Raw genomic sequence first — 26,952 nt, forward strand, 5'->3', positions numbered from 1 at the left:
CCCTCAGACTGGTCTGTCGAGAGTAAGGCTGTGTCTCCACTTTCAGTAGGCTCCCAGGAACAGGGCTATGCCTCTCCCATCAGTCTAAGCCTCCCCTCCTAGCCCAGCCTTCCTCCAGATCCTGGCCCCACCCAGCCGCCCACCCGCTCCTCACTGTCTTCACCGTGAAGAACTTTCTGCGCCCTCACCTGGTCTTGGCCTGCTCTCCTTTCCTCCTGCTGATTTAAATTTTACCTCTCTGCAAGGCCAAGTTCAAAGCCCACGTCTTGTAGGAAGCTTTCCCTGCCTGATGTCCTCCTGCACGCCAATCTTCCCATGCTACTGGACATGATGTCCAGAAGGCACTGGGCCAGAGACAGTCACCCATCACGTCTTCCTACTAGCAGATAATCCCAAAGGGCAGGACCACCTCGCTGGTGTCTATTATTCCCACTCCTTCACTCTGTTTACCTATCACTGGCTTGTCTGCAGGTGTTGGATGGATGGATTAGGATGGATGGATGGATGGATGGATGGATGGATGGATGGATGGGTGGATGGATGGATGGATAAAACAATGGACACAGACAGGAGACTGGATAGATCAACAAATGGGTGGGTTGATGGTCCAGTAGGGAGACTAACAAACAGCTAGAAGGATGGATAAATGAGTGGATGTAAGGACCAACAGACAAACAGATAGTTACATCAATGGATGGATGCATGCATACATGCATTCATGGATGCATGGATGGAGGATGGAACGATGGACACACAGGTAGTTAGGTGAACTAATAAATGGGTAGATTGATGGCTCAGTGGATAGGGAGATAGGTGGGTGGACAGGTGGATGGATGGATGAAAGAGTGGGTGTATGAATCAATGCACAGATAGGTGGTTGGGGAGGCCATAAGATGGATGGATGCATGGATGGATGGATGGATGCATGGATGGATGGATGGATGGATGGATGGATGGATAAGCGTCCATACAGATGGGTCGGTGAGTGTTTGGACAAGAGGGCAGACACCTTTCCTGAAGAAGCATACAGAAGGGCTGGACTGTCCTGGCTGAGCCCATTATTTGGTTTCCCTCTGGATAGCTGGTCCTACCCCAGCCTACCTTCCTGGCACTGCTCTTCATCACTCCCATCGAGACAGTCAGGCTGCCGGTCACAGACTCTGGACAGTGAGATGCACGTGCTGTCTTCTTGGCACTGAAATGTGGCTCTGCAAACTGCGTGGGGACACACAGAGGCAGATGAGAGGAAGCCTGAGGAGCCGGGCTGGGACTTTGTGCTGGCTGTAGCACGTGCGTTATATTCTGTGCAAGGGCCGTAAGTCTCTTTCTTAGCTACTTTACACCTGAGTCTCACAGCAACCCTGTGGGATACCCCCGTTCCATGGGTGGGAACAGAAATGAAATGACCTGTCCAAGGTCATCTGGCTGAACCAGAACCTGAAGCCAGATGCTCTAGTTCCAAATATGAGGCACCTTCCCCAGCACATCTCCCTTCCCTCCTGCTTCTCTCCCCAAGTATTTAAAACTTGGATGGGATGGGATTGGGGGAGGTCTGGGGAGGTTGGGGGAGGTCAGACAAGAAAAGGCTGCCCTGATGGTGAATGTGGGGGCCAAAAGCCAGGACTCAGAAGGAGAGGCATTATTCTAAGAGAGTCCTGGCTGGGGGACCACTAGGGCCCCTGCTGCCAGGGCTGGGCGGTGGTGAGCATAACTCCAGGAAGAGTTGGCAGCTCCAGTCCAAACCCCTGAGGTGGAGGGGTGGGGACCCCACTCAAGGGAGGAAGATACAGGATTCTCTCCTTGGCCACCCGGGGCTTGCCTTCCCATTCCTGGTCCTCCATCCACTCTGTTCCTTCTTGGACAGCTGGCTGGGACAGAAGGCTGGGCACGATGGCCTGGTGGGGAGAAGCTGTGAGTTGGGAGTCAGGAGACCTGGGTCCCAGCTTGTCCCTGCTACCTCCCCAAACAGCGGCCCTGGGGAGCCCACTTTCTGACTCGGTGCTTCCATCTTGCCATCTCAGCACAGCGAGAGAGCCCACTTCCTGGGTGCTGATAAGAGGAACTGCACGTTTGGTGGGGGGATGTCTCTATTCAAAAAGGGGGGCTCGCCTTGGTGCACAGAGAAGGCAAAGAGAGAGGAGGGATGGGACGGGCAGGCTGCCTACCGCAGTTTCTCTCGTCCAGGCCGTTGGGGCAGTCCTTGACCCCGTCGCAGGCGGGCACACACAGTCCATTCACAGAGCAGAGGAACGCTCCAGGGCAGGCTGCACAGGGAGGGCGCGTGTCATCATGCAGACCCGTGCAGACACGCTGCTCTTGCGTGCTCACACACGTACCCACGTGTGCACACACCCATCTGCACAGTGCATGTGGACAGACATGTCCCACGTACACAGCACACACACAGGTCTGTATGAGTGTGTATGCCTGCTGAACACAGGTGACAGCCTTGCCTGTGGGGGCACACACAGAGCCGCAGGTATCATGCACACGCGCGTGCGCACACACACACACACACACACACACACAGTCCTTTGGTGCAGCCTCTTGGTGCTTCCGGGGATGGGAAGGAGGCAGGGAGAAGCTGCAGGGGCATCGAGGGCACCCGCCCCGCTCCCCGGGCTGCTCATACTCACGATCGGACTGGTTGTACAAGCCATAATGCACCTGCACGCCGGGCCCAGTGAGGGGGATCTGGGATGTGAAGTTGACCGTGATGCCGGCAGTGGCCACCACGGGGATCCTCTCGGCATAGGGCTGCAGGGTGCGCAGGCCACACAGCCTGGGGGTGACAGAGACAGACTCAGGGCCGCACGGGCCAGCCCCAGGGAAGGGACGGCTTCCGTGCACAGACAGGGCAAGGGCAGAGCAGCCGCAGGGGAAGGGGGAGCTGCACCCCCACCTTCACCCTCTCTGTCTTGTTTTCTCCCTTGGGTGACCGCTCACCCCCAGAGTCATCTTCTAGAAATCAGACTGTCATTCCCCTGCTCAAAAACCTTCAATGGTTCCCCATTCCCTGCAGGATAAATGCAAAGTCTGGATTCTAGCCCCAGTCACCTGGGAGCTGTGAGATCCTAGCAAGTCAGGGTCCTTCCCTGAGCCTCACTCCCCCCCCCCCGATAAGAGAAGGGGAACTATCATCTCTGTTGACTCCAAATCTGACAGAGCTTCAGTGTGTCTGCAGAGGCAAGAGTCCTTGGAAGGTCTACTCTGTGTAGATAGGAGAAGACGCTCCCCTTGTGCTCGGCGTGGGGGAGGAGGCAGCAGTGTGCCCCGTGCAGGCTCGGTCCTTCCCACTGAGAAGGCTCCACAGCCCTGGGGTCTCCCTGTGACTCCCTGGACCTGAGGGAGGCACCGCTTCTGCTCCCAGGACTGATGCAGTAGAACAGGGCTGAGGGGCGTCCCCTCCGTCATGGCAGCACTAAGGTGGGACCATTCCCCAACCAGGGGCGGAGCCCCACACCCCGGCTGGACTCCCCCACCCCAACGTGATACTCTTGTTCCCACAGAGCAGGTGGGAGAACCCCCACAGAGGGGTGAAAGTCTTCCCAGAGAGCAGCTAGGGATCTTCCCATCTCCAGGGACGGAGGGCACAGGGGGTTTATCCCACATGGCGTCTGGGCACACCCCACCTCCCAGAGCAAGTGGGCTCGCTTTCCCCACCAAGTGGGTGCAACCACTCCCCCAGAGGGATGGGTGCTCCCCAGACAGCAGCCTGGGGTTCCCTCCCTCCGCAGGTGGCACACCCTCACAGAACCGATGGGTCAGTCTCCTCAGCTCATAGGCATGCCCCCCACGGGGAAGGGAGCACCCTCACAGAGCACATAGGAACGCCTTTGCAGAGAGGGAAGCACACCCAGAGCACAGGTCAGAAAACAGGCAGCGAGAAGTGAAAGTGCCCCCAGCAGAGAAGGCAGGGGGAAGTCAAGAGAGCAGGTGGGAATGCCCCAAAGCATGATGGGAGCATCCCACAGCAGATGCAACAGCCCACAGAGCAGGTCATCTAACTCCCGGGAGGGCCAGTACTCCGTCGGAACTTCTAGAATATGGCAAGCACTTCATAGTTCAGTTAATTAGTCGACGAGCTGATCAAGAAACAACTGAGGAAGATTTGGGGTTGTCTTGTCCGGCCCCTCCCTCATCGGCAGCAACACTGCAAGGCCTCATTGCACAGAGATTCGGAGGTTCTTGCAGCAGGTCCATCTTGTGAGACAGGAATTGTTCTCATCCTGTGTTCCAGAGGAGGCTCGTGAAGGGAATGGCGGAGGTCAGCCAGAATCCAGCCTCCTGGGGACCTAGGAGGACCCAGCCAGCCTGCTCCGGGGGGAGCGGGGTGGGGGGAGATGGGTACCTTGGCTCTCACTGCAACGGGAGCTCCAGGGGCTGAGTGCCCACGTTTCCTGTGTTCCTGCACAGACCTGAGGTATGGCCTCCCCGTACTGTCTGGCTAGAGTGAATCATATTCTTGCCCCCAAACCAACCAACAGTCCTCAAAGTGCAGTCCGGGGACCACCGGGGCTCCAAAGGAAAAATTATTTTCATAATAATGCTCAGGTAATATTTGCCTTTTTCACTCCCTGTGGAATTTTCCAGAGACTACGTGACGTGTGAGACGGCAACTCGATGGAATGCAGACGCAGATGTGTATATCCAGTTCTGGTCTATTAATCCGGTTTAAAAGAAAGTCGCAAAAAGGTCAAATGATGATATGTTTCTTGCCAAATGCTTTTGGCTTTGGGAAATATAATTAGTTTTTTCTAAAATATGTTATTTATGTTAAAATTGTAATGGGTTTCTTTTAAATGAATTGATAAATGTTTCTAACTTTTCTTAGTTGTAATGTCTCATACTGTGCATAGAGATACTGTAACCTGCACAAAAGCCCTCTGAGTGCTCAATAATTTTAAAGAGTGTAAAGAGGCCCCGAGGTGGATAATACTGAGACGCCAGGCTCTCCACCAGGACTCCTCCAGCCGTGGGGGACAAGACAGGGATAAGATGCCACTAGGGGGCACCCCCGAGCAGGCCTGGCCCTTCTTGGCCTGTTAAAAAACTAAGGAAATGGACTTTTGGCTGTCTGTCTGTCTGTTTTAAAAGTGGACAAACAAATGCTATAATGGATTACTGTCCCCTGAGCGTTTCCCTGAGGAGTGGACAGGGGAGCTAGGGGCGGGAAATACTGGGCAGGGGGAAATGCGTCAAGTATACCGCTGACCATGCAGAAGGTTTAGGGACATGGGACGCTGTCCCCACACGGTCATGGAGGGGTTGTGGAGAGACAGCGAAGGAACCAGAGCCAGGTCGGAGAGGAGTGGAACATTTCAATCTGAGGGCTGCGTGGTCACCCTGAGCTTTGGCCAGGGGCTCTAAGGTACCAGTGAGGGCTGACAAGACATTTTCTCTGCTGGCGTCTGAGAGAACGAAGTCCAGAATCAGCCTGTGGCCCAGCCTGGTACCCCAGGACCCCCACCCCCCATCCCGGCAGCATGTGGTTCTCACCCTGGAGGCCTGGGGCAGGGGCTGGTGGCGGTATTCCTGGGGCAAGGTTCTCCACAACAGTTCAAGGTAGAGGCTACAATCTAGTGACTCAGGCTGAGTCACCCAACTTAAGGATGGTCTGTTTGGTCTGTGCAGTGTTAAAAATAAATTTTTTTTTCAAGTTCAGTTGCCTGCTAATTTCACATAATATACTAGATTCTTGCTTCTTCTGAAAAACGAGCCCCAGAAACACTGGCTGGAAGTAATCAGAGGCCATCCGAATTAGGCAGAGCATGTGAGTCCCTGCTAACTAGTCCCTCCCTCTCCCGCTCTCCCCTACACAGCCTGCCTCCCAGAGCTGTGCTCCAGCTGGGCCCCTGTGTGCATCTGCATTTCTGGATCCTGCTGTAGAGACTTCTGGGGGAGGGTATGCATCCTCTGGCTAATTCCACCCCAACCACCAAATGCCACCTCCTCCCCCACGAGCCCTCTCCAAGAGGCACCAGGAGTCTGAAGGCTGTGGAACCCACCTCTCAGCTACAAAGTGCAGGGTCTGGAGGCACATCTTTGCACAGTGGCTGGCTTGCTTTCTCCCCTCCATGGATTGGGGATTTTTCCTTCTTGCCTCACCCAAACTATAAGAAGGGACCCTGTCAACTTTCTTGCATATTAACAACTCTACACAGGGAGAAATTCAAGAAAGAGTGGATGGGTGGTTGGGTAGATGGATTGGTGGATGGATGAATGAATGGATGGATGGATGGATGGATGGATGGATGGATGGATGGATGGATGGAAGGGTGGGTGGATGGATGGATGGAAAGAATGAAGGAAGGATGGAGGGATGGGTGTGTGGATGGAAGGGTAGGTGGATAGAAGGAAGGGAAGATAGGTGGATGGATGGATGGATGGATGGATGGATGGATGGATGGATGGATGGAAAGGTGGGTGGATGGGTAGATTGATGGATGGATGGATGAAGGAAGGAAGGCTGGGTGGGTGAATGGATGGATGGATGAAGGAAGGAAGGCTGGGTGGGTGGAGGGATGGGTGGGTGGATGAAGGAAGGAAGGCTGGGTGGGTGGATGGATGGATGGATGGATGAAGGCAGCAAGGCTGGGTGGGTGGATAGATGGATGAATGCACACACACAGGCATTCCCTTCCCTAAGGACAGATTAAGTGGGAAGGAGGGTCAGAGAAGGCAAGCACTAAAGAAGGGAGAATGGCAGCATCTGACATGGTGACCAGAGCGCTGGACCCAGAGCTGCAGAGCTGAGTTGGAGGCCAGCTTTGCCACATGAATCAGCTGTGTGACCCTTGGGCACATCAGCGTCAGCAAGCTTCAGTTTTCACGTCTATAAAACAGGGGTGATAATATCTCCTTTGAAGGATGTTTTAAGGAATGAGAAACTGAGAAATGAGATGAGAAAATGACTTCTCTGGAAGCAAGCCACTGACACGGTCAGCCTATGAGCTCATCTTGGGCAGCGGCACGAGCTGTGCCCACCACACGGCCAGCACCCAGCGTCGGGAGCAGACACTCCACCTGACCAGGAGCCGCTGGGGCTGCAGGCAGTGCTGGCCACCCAGGGGCCCAGGGGAGCCAAAGAGCCACCCCATAGGTAGGCCAGGCCGGAGGGGGCTCCAGCAGGCCTACGAGCCAGTGGTTCTGCCTGTCCCATCAGTGGGACGGCAGGGGAAATGATTGGGCAGATGACAAGAAAAGTGACATCACAGGAGAGGAAGCTGGGCAAGAGGCAGATTCCCCGAAAGGGGGAAGTCTGTGCTGGGGTGACACCCAGCTCAAGCGGATTCTGCAAAACCACGCAACTGGGGGCCAGTCTCACCAGGCCAAGTCCATCCCCCGCCTCCAGGCCACTTAGAGGGCATGAGGTCTTGGCCGTGGGCACTGGGAGGAGCTGGTAGGAAGCAGCAAGGCTGGGAAAGACAGAAAGGGCTCAGAGGAGCGAGGCCACAAGCCTGAGAATGCCCAGCCAGCGGAGGGAACTCGGACCAGCCTTCCCTCATCACTGCGCTGACACCTACAGGGCAAGTCACCTTCTCCCCCAACCCACCCTCCGTTGCTCCTTGTCCATGGCCATTCTGGGCCCAAGGACTGCGCCTCCCCTCCCTACACGCCCTGTGCCTGCAAATCAACACCGTTCCCCAGACTTCTCATATCTTTGCCACCCACACAAGTAGATTTTCCAACAAATGCTCATTCAAAGAATTTCCCAGCATCTACATTGGATGATCATTATCAAAAAAGATCATAACTAAAGGAAATGGTTTGACCGGTGCTTCTGGTTTGGAGGTATACCTCTGCCTTCCCTTCCGGGCTCAGACATGGGCAACAGCCTGGGGGCAGGCCTGGGGACATTAGTCTCCACCTGGGGACCCCGGATCCTTCACGAAGGTCTCAGAAGATAGAGATGGGACTTCCCAGGCCGTTCTCAGAACTGGCGGGAGCCACAGAAGCTGTCGGTCCTCCCACCAGGATGCCAGTGGATTGGTCAGGAGTGCCGTGGCCAAGAGAGTGAACAGCCAGCACGGCTGCTCAGAGCTCCGCAGGAAGACTCTGCACGAAGCGGAGCATTTAGGTGTGCATGGGTATGTGCACAGACTCGTGCACACAAAGCACGGGGGTGCGTACCACACGCGCTCTGGATCTGACTGCCTTGCTCAATTCTGGCTTCCCCCACTTGCAATCTGGGTGAGGTGGTGCAAATGACTTCGCCTCTCTGTGCCTTGAGTTCCTCACTGGTCAGTGAAGGCAGTTTGGGGCCCGTTTCCTCACCAAGTTGTTGAGGATGAAGGGAATGGCACCGCAAACCCCTGGCCCGGCATCAAGAGCCAGTCGTTAACTCCTGGTCAGTGCCTTCTAGAGCGGTGCTCTGTCTGGGCCTACAGGAGCCGGTGTCCTCCATCCCAGATCTCATTTAGTCTTGCCTGGGGTGGGGCAGGGGGGGTCCGTTTCATGGCCAGTTTTCAGATGAGCTGCCGGAGGTTGGGAGAGGTGAGCCCTCGCCCGCAGGAAGGGAAGGAGCGAGGATTCCAACCCTGATCTGTCTGGCTTCAGCTCTCTGCACCTCACCAGCCTCATCTGGAGTGACATTTCACTAGGAACTAATACACACAACGTCTTTCTTCAGACATCTGTGTAAATGATAAGAAGTTGGGGCCTGGGGCTGGTCTAACCCTTCTTTGTATAGATGGGGAAGGTAGTGCTCCCAGAGTTCCACACAGACTCCCCTGAACACATCTCCAGCTCGCCAGGAAGCACAGGGAGGCGTGGGACGAGAGAGAAGAGGGATGGGAGAGCCATGCCCCGTCAGGCCTCCCCCCCCGCCCCCCCATCCACCACCTGGCTGCACCCTGAAATCCCTCCAACACCACTGAAATGCAAAAGACCAGCAAAAGAAGCCAAGTCCTTAGGCTTAGGCATCTTAGGCCTCAGTTTCCCCTCCGGTACAATGGGTGAGGATTGGGTTCGATGGCCCGTCCAGTCCCTACTTTTTCTATAGCCCAGTGGTGCTTTGAGACACTGGGAGGGAGCCTCCTACAACCCCACTAGAACCTGTCTAGTGCCTGAAATCCCACCATCACAGCCTCATTCCTTTTAATTAGGACTCTCTCCATCCGGGACCCACATTTAAAACCCAAGGGTAGCTCAGCAAGTCCCTAGAACCAGGGCCCATACCTTTGCCCAACCCCTCCTGGCTGTATCACGGAGAGAGAGGGAAGGCCCTCCATAGGGAGCATGGTGGGGACCATCCTCCATGTTCCCAGCTGGTGGTGGGTGTGGGAGAGGCTCTGACTGCAGGCCCGAATGGGCACCACCTAATCGTGCTGAGCCTCGACTCCCTTTCTGGGAAACGGAATGATGATGCCGTTGACGTCACAGGCCGGTGAGCCTGGCTCTTGGCAAATGCAATAGCCATGTGGGTGGAAGGGCAGGAGCGGCAGACCCTGGGCCCTCCTGCTCCTTCCTCAAGGAAGGGGTCAAGAGGGTGACAGGAAAAAATAGCATCATCATTTGAACAAGTGTGAAACATGGGCCACTCCTACCATCATTCTGTGGGCTCCTGATGCTGAGGGATGAGCCCAGCCAGCCTCGGTCTGGGCAGGCCCCAGGAGGCTAGCAAGGGGGTCCCCAGGGCACTCCATGAGGATAAAGGTCGTGGTACCCAGAAATGTCACCCACACACTAGGGTGTGGGATGCCTTTTGTTTCCCAAACAGCACGGGCCTGAAGTCACACCATCTCCCGTCACCCCCGAATAGCATGGGCCTGAAGTCACACCTCAGGCATTTCTTCCTCTTCCTTTCAATCACAGTCCCTAATAAATTGCCAAAGTCCTGGAAAGCACGCTGGCTCGCCAATGAGCATTGTCAATCCCTGTCCCCTTTTGTCTGAATAGGATCAACCAACAAGAGTCCGGGAACCTTCCAATTTTAGTGTATTGGAATCTTGGAGACTCAAAGTCTGTGAAGCCAAAAAATCAAGAACTTTGCATACTAGAATCCCAGCCTCTTGGAGCCTCCCCCCCTATGCCAAATCCTGGGATTAGAAGGGAGGATAGAGGTCCAACCTGCTATTAGATGCAGAAGCTTCTCTTCAGCATCCCCGGACCCCACCCCGGCTTTGCAAGGCTACTTCGAGATCCCTCTTCTCTCCCCAAACCTCTGCCCCGCAAGAATGGGGCCATGGGAGGGCCTCCTTCGGCTCCCCCTCCATGCCTCCTACTGGCCCTCCCCTCTCTAACTCTCATCCCATCACCAAGGGCGCCTGACCCTTCCTCTTTCCCTCTAGGGGAGGCTCCCACCCAGCTTTAGACGTGGAGCCCCTCCCATCATAAGTATCCCCTCCCCTGAATGTCCCAGGTCACCCTCCTCTTCCCAGACAGGGGAGCGCACGCCTGCAGCGTCTCCGTCCCCCACCACCCGCCCACCTCACTCCTCGCAGCTGTCAGGGCCGCCAGTGACCCCTGGTTGCCTGCCCCAGGGGGCATTTACCAGTCGTCCTCCTACCGATCAAACCGCAGTCACGACTGACCCACAGACAGCCCCCCATGTGGCCTGGCACCCCTGTGTCCTGGCCCATCTCCCGGAGGGACTCACTTCTCTCTTAGCAACTCTGTCACCAGGGGGCCAGAAGCAGCACAGATAGCAGGGCAAGAATCCCACGGGCGGTGTGGGTGATAGGGAGAGACCATCCTTGTAGAAATGGCCGGATTAGCAAAAGCAGCCTTGCTTCTGCTGCGCAGCTTCCTAGCCAGGAAGCCACTTGACTTTGGCCATCAGCAGGGAGTGAGAGAAGGGAAGAGGGGCCTCCGATGGCGCAGGGATGGGCTTAGGGGCACGCGCTGTAGCCCTGCTGAGTCCTGGGGTTCCTGCACCATCTCATTGAAGGATTCGGGGGACCAGACCGTGGGGTGACAGTGCCCAAGTGCAACCTTTCACTCTAACTAGAATCACCATCCAAGGTGGCGGAGACCTGTGGGTGGCAGGAGGGGAGGCTGGGGCGGGGACCAGGACAGGAATGGGTCAAGGGGTGGGGCCGTGGCCTGTGCTCTCTTCCAGGGCTGCCCCTCTGAGGTCTGGGACAAGGGCTCCCAAGGTGGGTAACTTTGGGGAGAGGAAGGGGGTCCCGGGAGGGTACCTCCGGTTCTGGATCGTCCACTGTCCCTGGGTGCATGGCAGGTCATACTTCTGCGTCCGCAAAGCATAGGCGTCAAACCAGAGGGCCAGGCCGTAGTCCAGAGAGGGCACCTGGGACAGAGGAGCCAGTCACCAAGTGGCCTGTGGGCTGTCACTGGGCTGGTGGCCCCACTTCCCAGGACAACAAAGGGAGGAGGCCCGCCGACACAGAGCCCCAGTGGGGGCTGAAGTTGGTCAGTCACTCAACAAATAGGCATTACTGTGGCCCACAGGGGCAGACCTTGGCCACACCTGTCACCCCCCCAACCCGGAGGGATTTGCATCCAGGGCTCAGCCTGCGGATGATGCATCAGCAGAGGCAGGACACTGGTCCCCTCCCAGCCGGGGCTTCCCGAGGTCCACAGGGTGCTCTGGGCAGAGGGCGGATGGGCGGCAGGGTACGAGTCTCACCGTGAGGTGCCAGGAGCAGTGGGTGCTGGGCGAGTAGTAGCTGGGGAAGTAAGGTGTGCTGAGGACGCCCTGCAGCTCCAGGTGGCCCTCCAGGGTCAGGTTCACCTCGCAAGCTGGGCCCCGAGAACAACGGTTACACAGGGTCCCCCGGCCCCAGCTCACTGCACCTCCCAGTGGGTGAGGGACAGCTGTAACCCCACCACCCTCCTGCCATTAAACAGTAGAGGTTAGTGGTGCGGTGTGACCTTGGGCCTCAGTTTCCCCATCTGTCTGTAACATGGGGACAATAAGAGCACATACCTCACAGGGCAGTTAGGCAGATTAAATAGACATAAAATGTTCGAACAGCCTGACATGTAGTGAGTGCTCAATAAATGGTAGCTATTGACGCGGATTGCACTGCACTTGACCGTTTTACTTCATGTGTTCACAACTGTGCGAGCCTCAAGGTTATGGGGCTGGGGGGAGGGAGAGGCATGCCCCTTTTCCAAGATGAGGCTCAGAGAAGAGGGGGGACCTGGCTGAGGTCACACAGGGAGAGGGTGAGGAATCAGGAGGGTTCCCAGCTGCCCTGCTACCTCTCCCTGGAGTCAGGGTCCTTGTTCCCCTGTCCCCCGAGCTGTGTCAGTGACTCCCGTGGAGTCAGCCAGAGCCAGCTCCGGCACCTCCTCAGCAGCAGGCACCCCCAGAGGGCTGCCAGAACCCCGCACGGGCAGCTGGGGACCTTGGACACTGCCAGGAGAGCTCTGGGGTCAACACCAGGAGAGGGAGGGGAAGAGGCAGATTGCCGGGGGTGGGGCAGTGGCTTGTGGTCTCCCGTCTGCAACCCTTTCTTCCGCCAGCTCTGGAACCTGCAAGGTTTGCTTGGCTGATCCATGCCCAAGGACTGCCAGGGCATGAAGGGTGGGGTTCTTCCCGAGAAAGGGGGTCAGGGAAGGAGGGAGGGAGATCCGGAACAGGAGGCCAGCGGGCAGCCTGGAGAGCCCTTCCCGGAAATGCTGAGTGGCCCTCCCTGAGCTGAGTGCCATCTCCAGGGAGGTCTGTGGGGCTCACCTTCAGAATGAGAGGATGGTCTGGGGGTGAATCTGAGGTTCTCGGGCCTCCTGACCACAGACCCACACTCCAGCCTCAAGCGGGTGCGGAGGGAAGAGGACCGGGGGAGGAGCCGAGAGAGGAGACACAGGTCCAGGATGGGGACAGAACAGCCAATAAACAGAAAGAGGGCGGGAGAGAGAATGAGGGAGAGGAGGGACAGGGACAGGGAGGGTAGGAGAGTGAGAACAGAGGACAGGAGAGAGAGGCCAAGGGCATGGGAGGGTGGAGAGCAGAGGAGCTTCCAGAACCTTCCCTCTGCCCCCATCCCACCCCAACGACAGCAAAGAAGGTGAAGGGCATGCCAGACTGGGCCCTGGGTTTCTGCCACAGCGCTCCTCGCATCCCTCGGGACCCCTGACCCCTCACCCTGGAAGGCCACGGGCTGCACGGAGAGCACGAAGGGGTCGTAGTAGCTGTGCAGGCCCTTCTTCCAGACCACCGCCATGACGGCCCCGGACGCCAGGACCTCCAGCACTGGCTCCTGGCGACTGCAGCCGTAGACCCTGGAGGGACAGAGGAAGGTAGCCAGGGCGGGAGGGGCCTGGGAAGGGGCTCGGGTGGACTGCTGTGTGTCCACGCGCAGGTTTCCGACCCTCTCTGGCCCAGGAGATTGACTGGAGGCCCTGTGAGGGTCAGGCGAGCTCCTCAGGTGAGAGAGGCCAGGAGGTTGCCCAGACTATCCCAGCCGACTCCCGTCCCTCCGGATCCCTGTGCCCCCAGAGTGCCCAGTCTCTACCCTGCAGGGAGATGAGGTTTCAGGGTTGAGGGACACCTGAGGTCACCTGCAATGGGCACTGCAGGCTTTAATGTTGGGGTTTCTTTTCTTTCCTTCGCAGCAGAGCTCGTCTCGTAACTAAAATGTCTCCCAGTCTCCCAGGGCGTGGAGCCCAGGAAACAAGCCACGGGGTTAAACTTGTCGAGGTCCCTTCTGCTCTATCTCCTTATCACCCCTGAAGACCTCTCGTGGCTCTGGGACACAAGGATGGGGATCCCCTGATCTTGTCTGACCCATCACTGTAGACCTCCAAGGCTCTGAGCTGCCTGGGTGCCATCGTGAGTAGGGACAAGGCTGAGCCGGGTCCCCTCCCTAACAACAGGATGGGGTTGGGGGAGGGTACTTGAAGAAGCCTCAGGGGAAGCCCTTAAGCGTCCCCACCCTCATCAGGCCTGGAAATCAGATGGTGTCTGGCTTCTCTGCACTTCCCAGAGCTCTCCAGGAACCCAGCCCACGCACACCCCAGATTGAGGTCATCGTGTTGGGGGTGTTGCAAGTGAGCGTGCAGCCTCAAAGCCGGGAATTCAGAGAGGCCTGCAGGGGGGTGGGGGTTGGGGAGAACCTTGTCCCCACCCCCCACACCTGCCTCGCTCACCCTCACGGACTGCCCTTGATCTGAACACACAGGTCCCACCCCCGCTCCTGCCTGGAAGCTGGCCCAGCCCAAGCCAGACAGAGAAGGCAGCAGCCTGGTGCCCCCCAACCCACCCCACCAGCAACAGTTACTGGATATTTAACGGATACATTTAACATGTGGTAATAATGGATGGCATTGCTATGTGTGAGAATCTTGGCACAGATGGTTTGATTGACTGTTTGATTATTTATTTAAGCAGGCTCCACACCCAGTGTGGAGCCCAACGCGGGGCTTGAACTCACGACCCTGAGAGCAAGATCTGAGCCGAGATCAAGCGTCGGATGCTTACCTGACTGAGCCATCCAGGTGCCCCACGGATGGTTTGATTTAAATCCTCACAAGAACCCTGCAAGGTGGGTGTGATTGTGCACCCATTTCACGAGTGAGGAAACCGAGGCTCAGAGAGGCAAAGCCACTTGCCTTAGGACACACAGCCATGAAGCAACAGAGCAGGGGGCTGCCAGACTCTGAAGCATCCTGACAAGCCACATGGCCTCCCAGAGCTGACCCGAGGGGTCGTCTAGTACATCTGCTTTGTTACAGATGGGGAAACTGAGGCTCGGGGAGGGAAGAGGGACTGGCCACAGTACACGGCCGTTTCCAGCCTCCATTCCTCCTGCTCTGTGGGCTAGCCTCACTGTCTCTCAGATAGCAGATACCGAGGACCAGGGCCACACGGCCTCTCAGTTCCGAATGCGAGGCGTGATTTTTGACTCTGCATCGCCATCCCCTTCCCACCCACCTTCCCAGGACTCACGAGGTGATGAGCCTCCTCTCCAGGGGCCCGGCCACGTCGTACATTGCCAGCCGGTCCCGGCACTCGGCCAGTGTCCACTCGAGCCGGAGTTTGAGCATGAGATCCTTGGGGCCCTGCAGGTGCCACAGGCAGCTGGAGGCCAGGTGGTCGGGCCCCTTCAGCCGGAGGACCTGGCCCTGGCCCACGTAGCTGTAGCGGTAGCAGCCTGGAGGAGGGAGAGGGATAGGCCCCCTGACCCCTGTTAGCCAGGAGGAGAGACCGGGGAGCCAGCTGGTCCTCACCTGGGCAGGGGTGGTGCAGGGAGAGCCGGTGGTGGGGGATCGGCCCAGATGGGCTGTGTCCCATCCCTCTGTTTCCCTGCTGGTTTCCATCTCCGGTCTCCTCATCCACACATTCACTCAATGGTCCATTCATTCATTCACTTAGCACTCGCTGAGTTCTCCACGCCAGGCGAGTGCCAGAGAAAGGTCCAGTCACTGCCTGGGAGCACCAAGGACTGCGAGGGCAGATACAGAGCCCAGCGGCAATAGCTCAGGAAGTGAGGACTCTGAGCCTGGCTGTAGGGCAGGGAAGACCTGGGGGGTGGGGGGCAGGGTCACAGTGTGAGCAAAGGGCCAGGGGCCAGGGCGGGGTTTGAGGCCAGAGAGCAAGCTGGAGAAGGGAGGCAGGGCCCAGATCACGCCCAGGAGAGGAGGTGCTTTCTCCCTCGGCCACGGGGAGCCATGGAGGGTTAGGTAGGGCTGGGACGTGGCCGGGCTTGGATCACAGACTCCTCTGGCTGCTGGGAGCAACTCTGAGGAGGCTGGGAGACCAGCAAGGTGGCTGTGCATTAAGGGGAGAAGGGTGAGCGTTTCATTTCAGGTAGAGAGAAGGGAGCGCAGAGAGGGGCAGAGAGGCAGCCCTGGGTAGAGGAAGTGAGCTCAAGCTAAGGACGAGGAAACGCGGAGAATGAAACAGGTTGCGCTCATTAAGCATCTGATGCACGCCTCCCGGGAGGGCTCCATGAACTAGTTGCCAACATTGTTCCCGTTTACAGACCTAGGCCAGACAGACCTGGGCTCACCTAACCTTCCCTGGGCCTTGGTTGGCTGCCCTGGAGGATGGGGGCCGTGACAGCAGCCTTGCGGGGTCGTCACATGCTCGGGGATGATGCATGCTTGCATGCCCAGCATAGCACCCGGACCTCACACTAAGGAGGTGCTCAGTGCGCCTAGGGACTGTTCTATGGGTTGGTGTGGGGAGAGGCGGAAGGCGGGGCTGGGGAGCAAGTCCTGAGACCTGTCACCCTTTGGCTGCCCTGCCGGAGGCGCAGACAGAGCCAGTCTCATTGGCCGCCCTCACTTCTCACCTCCATCTCCAGCAGCACCCCCCTCCCCCACCGCAGTGTCTCCCGTCTTAGGGTCGAATCCATGCACTTGTGGCCCGGTGCCAGAACTCGAGCCCCACCACCTACACCACTCCTGCACGCACTCACTCATCCAACATCCTTGTCGGGCACCTACTGTGTGTTTGATCTAGTGAGTCCCGCTCTGGGAACCAGCAGCGAGCAATTTCTCCCCTGGAGCGAAAGTATCTCCTTGAAACCTCCCCGTAGCCCGTGAAGGCGTGGGGGTGTGGGAACGAGGCCCAGAATGGGGGCGTGGGCAGCCCGGTGTGCAGGGAGCTCCTACACCTTGCCCTCTGTTCCCAGCGCCACCTCCCATCAGCTGTGCGACTCTGGGCCAGTTGCTTAGCCACTCGGTTCTGGCAAATGAACCCTACAATAATCCTTAATCCCACCTCCTTCTCCCCGTGCCCTAAGGACCAATGAGGGAATGGAGGTGAACAGCCTTTGCCCAGATGCTGCTGCCTCCCCCACCTTCCTCGTGACCTCCGGCCATTCTGACTCCAGTGGGGAGTGATTTCCCCAGGGGGAGAACTGTGACTCCTGCAAACGGAAGAGACAGGGGAAAGCTGTCTGGCTATTTCGGGTTGTTTGTCGTCTTTAAATCTTGCTCCAAGCTGATGCTTCGCTTTTGCCATTTTAAGAATTACTTTTTTTTTTTTCTTTTTGAGGCTAATTAAGTAGAGAGGTATGTGCTGGTCTCTGTTGATAATCCGAAACATCTTGGGGTGACCCCGTTACCTCTGGTCATTGGGAGAAAGTACATGCATATGCCCGGTGTGTTCTCCTCGCCTGGCCTTTGCTCACACTGTTCCCTTTGCCCCGAGTGCCCTTTCCTCCTCTCCACCTGCCAGATTCCTACCTATGTCCCATGCCTGAGTCGGCTGCCTGCCCCCCCACCAAGGCAGGAGCAACTTTTCCTTCCCCTTAGAGGCAGGGCCCGTCCTTTGCTTTGGATGGTGGCCCCTGGTGCCTGTCCCCATCCCCAGGGCAGAATAATTCCCCCTCTCCGCTGCCTCTGGGACCTCTATTCTAGCGCTGGCCCTTGGTGTTACGAGATTCTGTTTATTTGTCTGTCTCTCTCATGGGCTCAGAGCTCCTCTGAGGGCAGGGGTGAGGCCATGGTCATCTTGTGTCCCCAGAGCAGGCACAGGGCCTGGCATGGGGGAAATGCTCACGAAGCCTGTAAAAAAGGATTTGAGTTGTCATCCTCGCCCCATTAGATACCACGCTCCTGGAGGGCAGGGACCCAAAGGTGTACTGAACCAAATAAAGGTAATTACAAGGCAACTGCCAGAAACTTGGGGACACATGGACAGCCAGCAGGGGCAAGGGCAGCCGGAAGGCCTGTTCCAGACCAAGGGTCGGGGCGATGTGAGTAGTAGTGCAGTGTAAGATGATAGACATTAGGTAGGTAGGTAGGTAGGTAGGTAGGTGGATCAGTTTCTCACATTCTCTTTTGAACCAGTTTTACCATTCTACTCGTTCCCTCATTAATAAGTTAAATAAATCTTTGATGTGTGGCTCACTACAGTTTTGCTAGAGAATCATGATTTTAGCAGTTTGAAAATTGTACTTTGACCTCATCACCTCCATCCACCAAGGAATTAAGCATCTGACCAGCCAGAAGATAAGAGAGGGTATAACGAGGATTTCAATTCAGCCTCCCTCCCCGAGAGAGGGCTGATGCCCTCCGCCTGGCCTCAGCTCTGGGTAGAAACTCTAGGTAGTATAAGAAGAATCTGAGAGGGGCGCCTGGGTGGCTCAGTCGTTAAGCGTCTGCCTTCGGCTCAGGTCATGATCCCAGGGTCCTGGGATCGAGTCCCACATCGGGCTCCCTGCTCGGCAGGAAGCCTGCTTCTCGCTCTCCCACTCCCCCTGCTTGTGTTCCTGCTCTCGCTATCTCTCACTGTCAAATAAATAAATAAATAAATCTTTTTAAAAAAATTAAAAAAAAAAAAAGAATCTGAGAATGTAAGAGCTTGTGCTCGGGACCACAGGGTACAGTAGCACAGGTGGTGCACTGCACAACTTCAGGATTCTCCAGTCACACAGACTGCGATGTGGATAGCGCTCCCTGGCGCTGTGCAGCATGGTGGCCCTGCTGGTACTCTGCTTCCCAGGGCTCAGGAGGAAGACCGTGGAACCTCTGGGGGGAAAGCAGGGTGACTCTGGTAATATGGGAGTGGGGTAGGACAGGGCAGATGAGCCTGGCTAAGAAGGCGAAGGAAAATGTGAAGGGAGTATCCTTGAATATGACCAAGTCCATGGGTGGAAACTAGCTTATGAGCAAATTGAGTTCAGTGATAAAAAAAAGTAGTCACATTTATGTGCACCTAACCCGGCTACTGACTCTCACACCGCCCCCCCCCACACACACGCGCGCGTGCATGCGCCATACCTCCCCTCCCCCACAGGCCCGAGCCTTGCTCGGGACTCATCACCAAGTCCCCCATGGCACCCCCTGAGTCACCCCAGGCCACTGCTCCCTGCTCCCACCAGAAGCCACGTGGTCCCCTGACACTTGACCAAGCCAAGCCAAACAGCAACTCAAAAGGAAGTGGAGCAGAGAAACAAAAGAGCATACCCAGCGTGGAATTCAGGGCAACTATGTCTTTCACGCTGGCTTCTGTTAAAAGGAAAGGAACAAACAAATAAACAAAGACCAAAAGTAAATAAAGAAAACAAAATGAAAAATGCAACTAAAAATAGAAGAGACCATCAGAGCCAGCCTGTCTGAGATTGACCCTGGGCGCCGACCCCCCCCCCTCCGCGGCCCGACCTCGGTCCTGGCTCGGGGGTCGCTGGGAGGCCCACCCTGAGAGCATCCAGCCCCGGCAGGCAGCCTGCGTCACCCTGGCCACACCGTCCCACGGCCCCGTCCCCAGTACTGACCCAGGATCACCAGGCCCTCGGGGTCCACCTCATACTCGGCCCTGTAGGGGGCGGGGGCCGAGCTGTTGGCCGTGGACAGCAGCTCCTCCGCCAGCAGCTCCCGCACCACCTCGGGGCTCAGCATCGGCTGGCGGTGCTCGGGGATTTGCAGGATGAACCAGAAGAAGCAGGTGAGAGGTCCCTCCCTAAGGCAGGCAGAAGTGAGAGGGGTAGGAAGGGACCAGAAATCTGGCCCTGCCCAGCCCCCTTCTCCTGTGCGGGAGACCAGCGAGCCTGGCTCACACCCACTGCATGCTTCCTACCCCCCCGCACTGTTGTCCACCTTCATGGTAAACTCCTAACAACCCCCAAGGTGCTCTCTACCTCCCCGTGTCACAGGGAGGGACTGAAGCACAAGAGGGTAGGGTGCGTGCCACCAACCAGAGGCAGGTACGCATGGCACAGCTGGGCCGCCCCCCACTCCCGCTCCAACCACGGCCTCGCGGAATATGCGCCAGTCCCAAGCACGCCACAGCCGTTGTCTAGCGTGGATCCCTACCACGTCACTGTGCCCATTCTACAGATGAGGAAACCAAGCTCAGCAAAGGGAGGTCGCACACAGGCAGCCGAGTTTCCTTTCTGTGCCTCGGTTTCCCCATTTTTAAAAACAAGGGCATTGCATCAGAAGCCTACAGCATCCCCTCCCGTTCTTTGAGTCTAAGGTTCTAGCGAGGGGCTGGTTGGGGGGCCAGGGCGACTCACCCAAAGGAGTAGACTGAGCTGGAGTTGTAGTAAGTACCCAGGCGGGTGCTGGCGATGAGCTCCTTGAGCTAAAAGGAGGGGAAACAAGAGCCCCCTGGTGACCCTCTGCAGAAACTCCCTTCCTGCCTCAGAGTGCCCTTTGCCCTTCCAGGCAGCCCTGCTTGACAGGAACCTGCGGGGTAGAGCGGCTTGCCCCTGGTCACCCGGCGGGCAGTGGCCACGCAGGGAAACGAACCTCACCCCCATTCTTTTCCCCTCCCCCTATACCTGGGCACTGCCCCCCAGCACTGCCCCTCCACCAGCCTTGGCCTACGCCAGACCCCCCCACGGCTTCTCTCCCTCTTGTCAACAGTCACCCGTCAACTCTCGAAAGCCCCGCTTGGCTCCGGAGTCCGCTCCTCACCCCCCAGCCACCAGCCACGGGAGCTCAGCTGGTCGGTGTGTGCACGTGTTCAAGTCCAGTGCTGATGACCGGACAGGGCGGCAGGGCTGTTGGCTTGCAAAGTACTCTGAACAGCATAGAAATAATGTGCGCAGCATCTCATCCACCCTACGACCCTCTGGACAGGCACTGTCCTTATCCGCTTTACAGAGGAGGGAAGAGAGCCTGGGGTGGGTCCCCCGGAAGCTAGTCCTGAGAAAAGGATGTGGGGAGAGGGGTTTACTTGGAGGTGATTCTGGAGAACCCCAGTGGGGGGTGAGGAAGACAGACAGGAAGCGGGAGAGCCATCGTGGCTGTGAAGGAGCGGAACGGAGCTGTGGGCAGCTGAGGCAGTCTGACACGGAGCTCCGGGAGACGGTGGGGGCAGCCTCAGAACTGTCCCCTCACCAAGGCCAAGGGAGCTGGGGTATTTATCCACCCAAGGGTTGTTCCTAGGAATAACTACTCATCGGCACTTCCGTCCTGTCCTACTGGGCAGGGTGCAGTCCCACAGCCAGAGGGTGGAAGGTGCTGGCCGCCAGAGACCATCCCCCCACCACCACCCCGGACATCATTGCCCTGGGCAGGAGGGCATGGGGGTGGGTCCTGACAGCGTCCTTGCACTGCCCCGTCTTCCCCCCACTTAGGCTGCTAGCAAGTGGCACAATCACGATTTAATCCCAGTGCTTTTGACCCCAGAGCCCCCTACCTTTTCCAGCACCCTATGCCATGTCCCCTTCCATTGTGCCTGGAATGGGACTCTACTGCCAGGGGCTGCTGTGAAGGGACTGGCCTGATCAGGGCCCTCCCCAGCCCTCCCCACCCCTCCCACCCCTGCAGTCCTTCCCTACCATCTTTTGGGCTTTGACAGTTTCGCTGCGGAAGGCACTGGACTCCCGGCGAGCGAGGTCCTGGGAGAAGTGGCGATTGAGCACACGGAGACTGCCGGAGTACACCTGGCTGACCGTCACCTCCGCCTTGTACCCTGCGCAGGACGCAACCGACAAGGTCAACAGACGGGTCCGCCGGGCGAGGCTCCGGTCTCTCCCCACGCCTTCTCCTGCCACCCAGACCCACAGCTCAGCCTCCAGCATCTTGGGCCTCCGAGGCACCACCACCATCATCACCTCTGTCACCCAGTGTATTTTAGTGACAGGGAGGAAAGAGGCCCATAGATGGATCGTGTCCTGAGGGCTCCCAGTCAGAAGCGGACGCAATCACCAGTCCAGGATATAGATGACATGAAAGCCAGGAAACCCACACGGCCTAGAAGGTCAAGGGTGTGGGTTAGCACCTCTATGCATCCTTCCTTTCCCCAGGATGTCCCGACCACACCTACCATGTGGGGTACACTAGTAACCCAAGTCAGCTGCAGAGCTGCCCGTGGTGGGTAAGACAGGCATGACAGCCCACAGGCCCATCTGGGAGGAGTGCCTTCAAGGGGAGCCCAAGGTACACCTGAGGGAACATGACCAAGAAATGGGGCCTGGGCCAGGGTGACCATCCAGCTGAGTAGGGAGGATTGGAGCATCCATTGGGAAGAGGGGAGAGAGAGAAGTACCTTCGGGGCAGAGGGAATAGCATATGCAAAGGCCCTGTGGCAGAGGGATAATGGTGAGGACTGGGCTGAAACCTCTTTAGCTGGAGCAGTCAGATAAGGGGAGGGATGACGAGAGGCTGGGACCTCAGCGGGGCAGGATTTGGGTCTTTACCTGATGCACAAAGGAAACCACAAAAGGTTTAAGATCAGGGGTGACGTCACCCGATTTCCACTTTGTAAAGACCTATTTTGGTTGACGTGAAGAGACTAGATTCATAGCCCTGGGCGTATACCCGTCTTCACTCATATATGCATTCATTCAACAAATGTGACTTGAGAACCTACTACGTTAGGGACTGGTCTAAAGCACTCAGGAATACATCAGTATAACAATGAATAAAACAATAAAGAAAAAAAACCTTGCCCTTAAGAGCTTGTAGTTTAGCGAGAAGGTCAGACAATAAACAACAAGCATGGTATACAACACACTGGAGGTGTAAGTGCTGTGGGAGTCAGGGAGGAGGGTGGGCTGCCCCATACAGGCCAGGGAAGAAGGTGATGATGTCAGTCACGTGGATGTTACTCTGTGGAAAGAGCGGTCCAGGCAGAGGGACCAGCAAGTGCAAAGGCCCTGAGGCAGGAGCTCATCTGGTGGATTTCAGAAACAGCAAAGAGTGAAGGAGAGGAGAGCAGGAAGCAATGAGAGAAGGGAGAGGACAACCACACAGAGTCTAGCCGACCACGGGGGGCTTTGGTTTTACTGTGGGTGAGGTGGGAGCTGTGGGAGGTTTAAGCAGAGAGGTTAGGGGCTCTGATCTGCTTTCTAACATGATCCCTCTGCTGTTGTGTGGAGAACAGGCTCTAAGGAAGCAAGGGCAGAAGCCGGGAGACCCGCGGGAGGCTCCTGCAGTCATCCAGTGACGCATCCGGTGGCCAGGTGAGGGGTTCCGGCGCCTGGACCAGGCTGTGCCGTGGAGGTGGTAAGAAGTGAGCGATCAGAGGCAGGGTATAGTGTGCAGTTAGAGGTGACCAGGTTTGCTGGCAAACTGGGGCTGGGGTGTAAAAGAGAGGAGTAAGGGGGAGCACCTGGAAGGATGGAATGGCCGCTGCCTGGGACGGGGGCGGGGGGCGGGTCTGGAGGAAATGAGGCAGAGCTGCATGCTGGACCAGTGGGGTCTGAGGTGCTCATAGACTTCCTGGCGGAGGGCAAGCCCCAGTAACACAGTGGAGCTCAGGGAGGAACCCAGGCTGGACAGGCACATTTGGGAGTCATCAGGGTATAAAGGACATTCAAAGCCAGGGGCACTGGATGAGACCCTGAAAGAAAGTGGGCAAAGCAGGGAGAAGGAGAGCCCCTCCACCAGCAAAGGACAGGGAGGAGAGGCAGAAGGTTGGAGCTGGGGGCAGAGAAATGCGGGGCCCCCTGGAAGCCAAGGGAGGAGAGGGTTTCGAGGAGGAGGGAGTGCGGTGCCAGGTCAAGTGTTGCCGAGGGGTGGGATGCAATGACTGGGGACTGGCCATCAGATCTAGCAAGCTGACGACTGGCAACCTTGGTAAGTGTCCTTGGAGAGGGGGTGCCGGGGAGCCAGATGGGAAAGGTGCATGAGGGACTGGGGGTGCAGAATTGGAGACAACTCTTTCAAGGAGTTTGCTGCAAAGGGGAGCAGAGAAGTGGGGGGCACCAGCGGGATCTGGTGTGGGAGCAAGGATTGTGCTCGTACAGGGATGGGCCACTGCTGGAGCCCGGCCACCATGCTGGAAGACAGCCACCTTTGGAAGGGACAGGGAAGGTTCACCCGTGGGGACGGGGCGGGAGGGCAGATCCCATGGGTGCATCTGGAAAGGCGTGTGGCCAGCATCCATGGGGCTTCTCTTCTGAGAGGTTCCATTTGTCTGTCACCACAAGAAGAATGTACCCCGGGGCCCCGGGCCTACCCGCGTGGTGGGGGGAAGCCAGCCACCACCCCCACCTCTCCTCTCCTGGGCCCTTTTCTGAGTCAGACTGCCAGTCATTGGCTCCTCACTATGGGCTTCTCCTGCGCCCATGGACTAGGCCCCTTATCTCTCTCCCCTTCCAGATGCATCTCTTTGCCCAGGGCCCAGTACCCAGAGCACAGCCTGAGCCTGGGCAGGAGGAATCCTCCAAACAGCTCCTAAAGTGCCGCCTTTACCCTAAATCCCTTTGGGGGTTCAGGAGTTGGCTTCCCCCCAGCCGAGGCTTTGCAGCTCTCACCCCCCGGGTCCTCAGCCCCATGGAGCACCCACTCCCTGAGGGGTGATTCACTCCTGGAGCTTAATCAGGAGAAGTAAGACTCCGCAAAGAAAGACAATTGGCAGTCGAGTTCCTGGCCCTCCAGCCTGACACCGTGGTTTACCCTGAAGACTAATTATGTGGCCTCCTAAGGAGGCCATGGTGGCCCCGTGCTATTTGGGGTGCTGGCTTGGTGCCGGTGGTGAAATGGGCACAGCTTCCACCCCTTGTACCCACATCGCTCTTGAGGCTCCAAGCAAATCCGCGGTCCCCTCTGAGTCAAGGCAGGCCTGGGCTTCCTAACGGCGTCGGCCCAGGCGCTGATTCCAGACATCCCCTACCCCGACAGCCTCTGCAGCTGGGCCTAGGATCAACCTGATGATGCTCTGTAGTGGGTCCCCGTTCCTTTCAGGGGGCCTGAAATGCCACCACGAGATTTAGCCAGTACAAATATTTATGGAAAGGCTCTGATCCCCTGGGCAAGGTGCATTGTCTCCACTATGGGTCCCCAGGCCCGTGGCTTCCTCTGTCCTAGCCCATGCCATGCTTTCTGGTGAGGGCAGGGGCTCTCTCCAGAGCCTGGCCCAGAGCCTGGCGCACAGAGGGTGCCTGGTACTGAATGCATGAATAAATGCATGAGGGAATGAGTCTTCCACAGCGTTTTCATGGGCACCAGCGGTTTATCCGTTCCTTCCTATTGCCAAGAGCTGAAGGAAGGAGGTATACTCTCCATCAGTTTCAGAGGAGGACATAGCAGGTGCTCAAGAGTGTTTATTGAATGAATGAATGAATCCATGCCTGCATCAATGAAAGAATGGAAGGATAGACAAATGGACCCAGAACATGGGCCAGGTGCTCCTGGGACTCCAGGGGACTAGTTGAGGGCTGTGATACCAGAGGGGGAGGCCAGACTTCAGGACGAGGGAGGGGCCCCGACCTGCCTGCTCCGGACACCGTTTCACTGTGAGTTGGATTGCAAGTGTGCCCGAGCTGGGATATGAAAGCCAGCTCTGCGCAAGGACACCCCCCGGGTACTTGAGTCCTGTCTCTCCCTCCCCTTTTTCCCCACTCATGCTGGGGCCCTGGAGACCCAGAGATGACAGAGCTGTGGTCCCCACCCTAGAAAAGTTCTCAGGTTGGGCTCAAGTGAGCAGAGGTGCTAACTGGTGCCAGGCACTACAGGCACCACTGGGCCTCCTCCCACGGAGCCACCTGGCTCCGAGCCCAGGGGCAACCCAGGAGGGCTTCAGGCAAGGGGAGGCAATGTTTGCAATCCTCCTGCTTGTTGGTTCACAAGAGCTGGGTGCTGTGAGAGCATTCCTTCCCCAGCTGGTGGGAGCTGGGGGCACTCGGCGCCAGCAAGGAACTTGCACTTCGCCTGAGCCCCAGGACCTGGAATGTAGGGTGCCATAGCTTTCCCATCTCACGGGACAGCAGGAGGACTCAGAGAAGAAGTGCCTTGCCCAAGTTCACGCAGTGTGCCGCTAGGCGTTGCTGAGCCTGGAATTCTGGCCTGTCTTGCTACGCCCCCACAGCCATCCCAAGTCCTCGCCAGGTGCCTCGGCCAGAAGGGCCCACCGCTTACCTAGGAAATACCAGAGCAGGACCCCCACCAAGGCCAGCACGATGAGGGCCAGCCACAGTGGCGTCAGGCGGAGGTAGTCCTGGACTTTTCTCTTGGAGTCCTCGGGGGCCTTGAATATCCCCTCCGGCTCTGCCTCCTCACCGTCGCCTCCATCGCCCTGTCCCCCAGCTGCCTGGGGGGCCTCGGCCACGGGCATCCTGGTGGAGAAACAGACCAGGGTTGGAAATGGCCCGACATCTGCAAGGGAGCTTTGGCCAAAGATCAGAGGTGCACAGAAGTAAGACCGCTTCCCTGCGTCTTGGGCAGGAAGAGCCTAACTCCAGCAAGCGGTGAGTGAGAGTGGGCTCCGAGGCAGCTCGTAGCTAGGAAAGCAAACCTCGGAGCAGCTGGTTCCAGAGGTCAAGCAGCAGAGCCGGACCCTATCTGGCTCCAGAACCCCCACCTCTGCAGCTACACCAGCCCCCCGGGGTCAGAGGCAGGTGGAGGCTTCCGGGCCCGAGCCCCCCGGAGATTATAGCCGCCACTGGAGTACCTGGAGTACCAATGTCTGTAAACCAGCTCCTCGTGCCTCTGGAGGATTAAGAGGCTAAGCCACTGACCCGGGGTCACACGGCGGGAAAGCAGGGGGTCAAGCCCAGGGGTCTGCCTCCCTGCTCCTCCCAGCTGTTAAAGAACAATCAGGATTTAATAACAACTGAGTGATGCCCCTCTCAGTGCCCTGAGTCTGCAGCTGTATCTTCAGACCCACCCCCCACCCCCACCCCCGCGCAAGGAAATTTCTGAATGTTACTCAGCTTCTCAGGCAGGTTTTCCCGCCCTACAGAGAAGGCCCTCCAGCCACCCACCCACCGGCAGAGCGAGGATTCTAGACCACCGAGAAGTTTCCTCTTACTGCATCCATACATGCCATGGTGGCTTTAACATACATCCCCAGATGCGTATGTGTGTCGGGGTGGGTGGGGTTTCCTCTGGGCAGTGTCTTGGGTTTTCACACGGTGGGTTTGCTGAACATGGGGCTCCTCAGTGAAGCTCAAAGTGAGCTCAAAGCTCAAAGGCGTAGCAAGACAGGCCAGAATTCCAGGCTCAGCAACGCCTAGCAGTACACTGCGTGAACTTGGGCAAGGCACTTCTTCTCTGAGTCCTCCTGCTGTCCCCACTGGATTCGAGGGGCCTCCTGGCTCTCCTCCCTGCTTCCCTGCTCCCTGTCACTCCTCCTAGCATTGTTCTCAGTTAAGAGTCTCTGGCACTGAGCCACTGTGACCCTCGGTGTCCCCATCCAGT

At 57.5% G+C, this 26,952-nt stretch overlaps 1 protein-coding gene across 1 annotated transcript in view; it reads right to left on the reverse strand.

Moving 5' to 3' along the window:
• Positions 1 to 25,867, reverse strand: part of TMPRSS6 (transmembrane serine protease 6) — a 31,366-nt gene extending 5,499 nt beyond the window's left edge. Inside the window, exons 1-12 of the mRNA XM_081822409.1 lie at positions 25,672 to 25,867; positions 21,147 to 21,280; positions 19,875 to 19,942; positions 19,134 to 19,318; positions 18,826 to 18,867; positions 14,855 to 15,059; positions 13,052 to 13,188; positions 11,591 to 11,703; positions 11,142 to 11,251; positions 2,637 to 2,782; positions 2,166 to 2,264; positions 1,102 to 1,215 (exon numbers count right to left, since the gene is read on the reverse strand). Coding sequence (XP_081678535.1) covers positions 1,102 to 1,215; positions 2,166 to 2,264; positions 2,637 to 2,782; positions 11,142 to 11,251; positions 11,591 to 11,703; positions 13,052 to 13,188; positions 14,855 to 15,059; positions 18,826 to 18,867; positions 19,134 to 19,318; positions 19,875 to 19,942; positions 21,147 to 21,280; positions 25,672 to 25,867 — 1,549 coding nt within the window. The remainder of the gene's footprint in view (positions 1 to 1,101; positions 1,216 to 2,165; positions 2,265 to 2,636; positions 2,783 to 11,141; positions 11,252 to 11,590; positions 11,704 to 13,051; positions 13,189 to 14,854; positions 15,060 to 18,825; positions 18,868 to 19,133; positions 19,319 to 19,874; positions 19,943 to 21,146; positions 21,281 to 25,671) is intronic.
• Positions 25,868 to 26,952: the final 1,085 nt, after the last annotated feature.

The sequence above is a fragment of the Leptonychotes weddellii genome, chromosome 5 (genome assembly GCF_054177405.1).
Source record: "Leptonychotes weddellii isolate Sample4059 chromosome 5, ASM5417740v2, whole genome shotgun sequence".
NCBI classification, from domain to species: domain Eukaryota; kingdom Metazoa; phylum Chordata; class Mammalia; order Carnivora; family Phocidae; genus Leptonychotes; species Leptonychotes weddellii.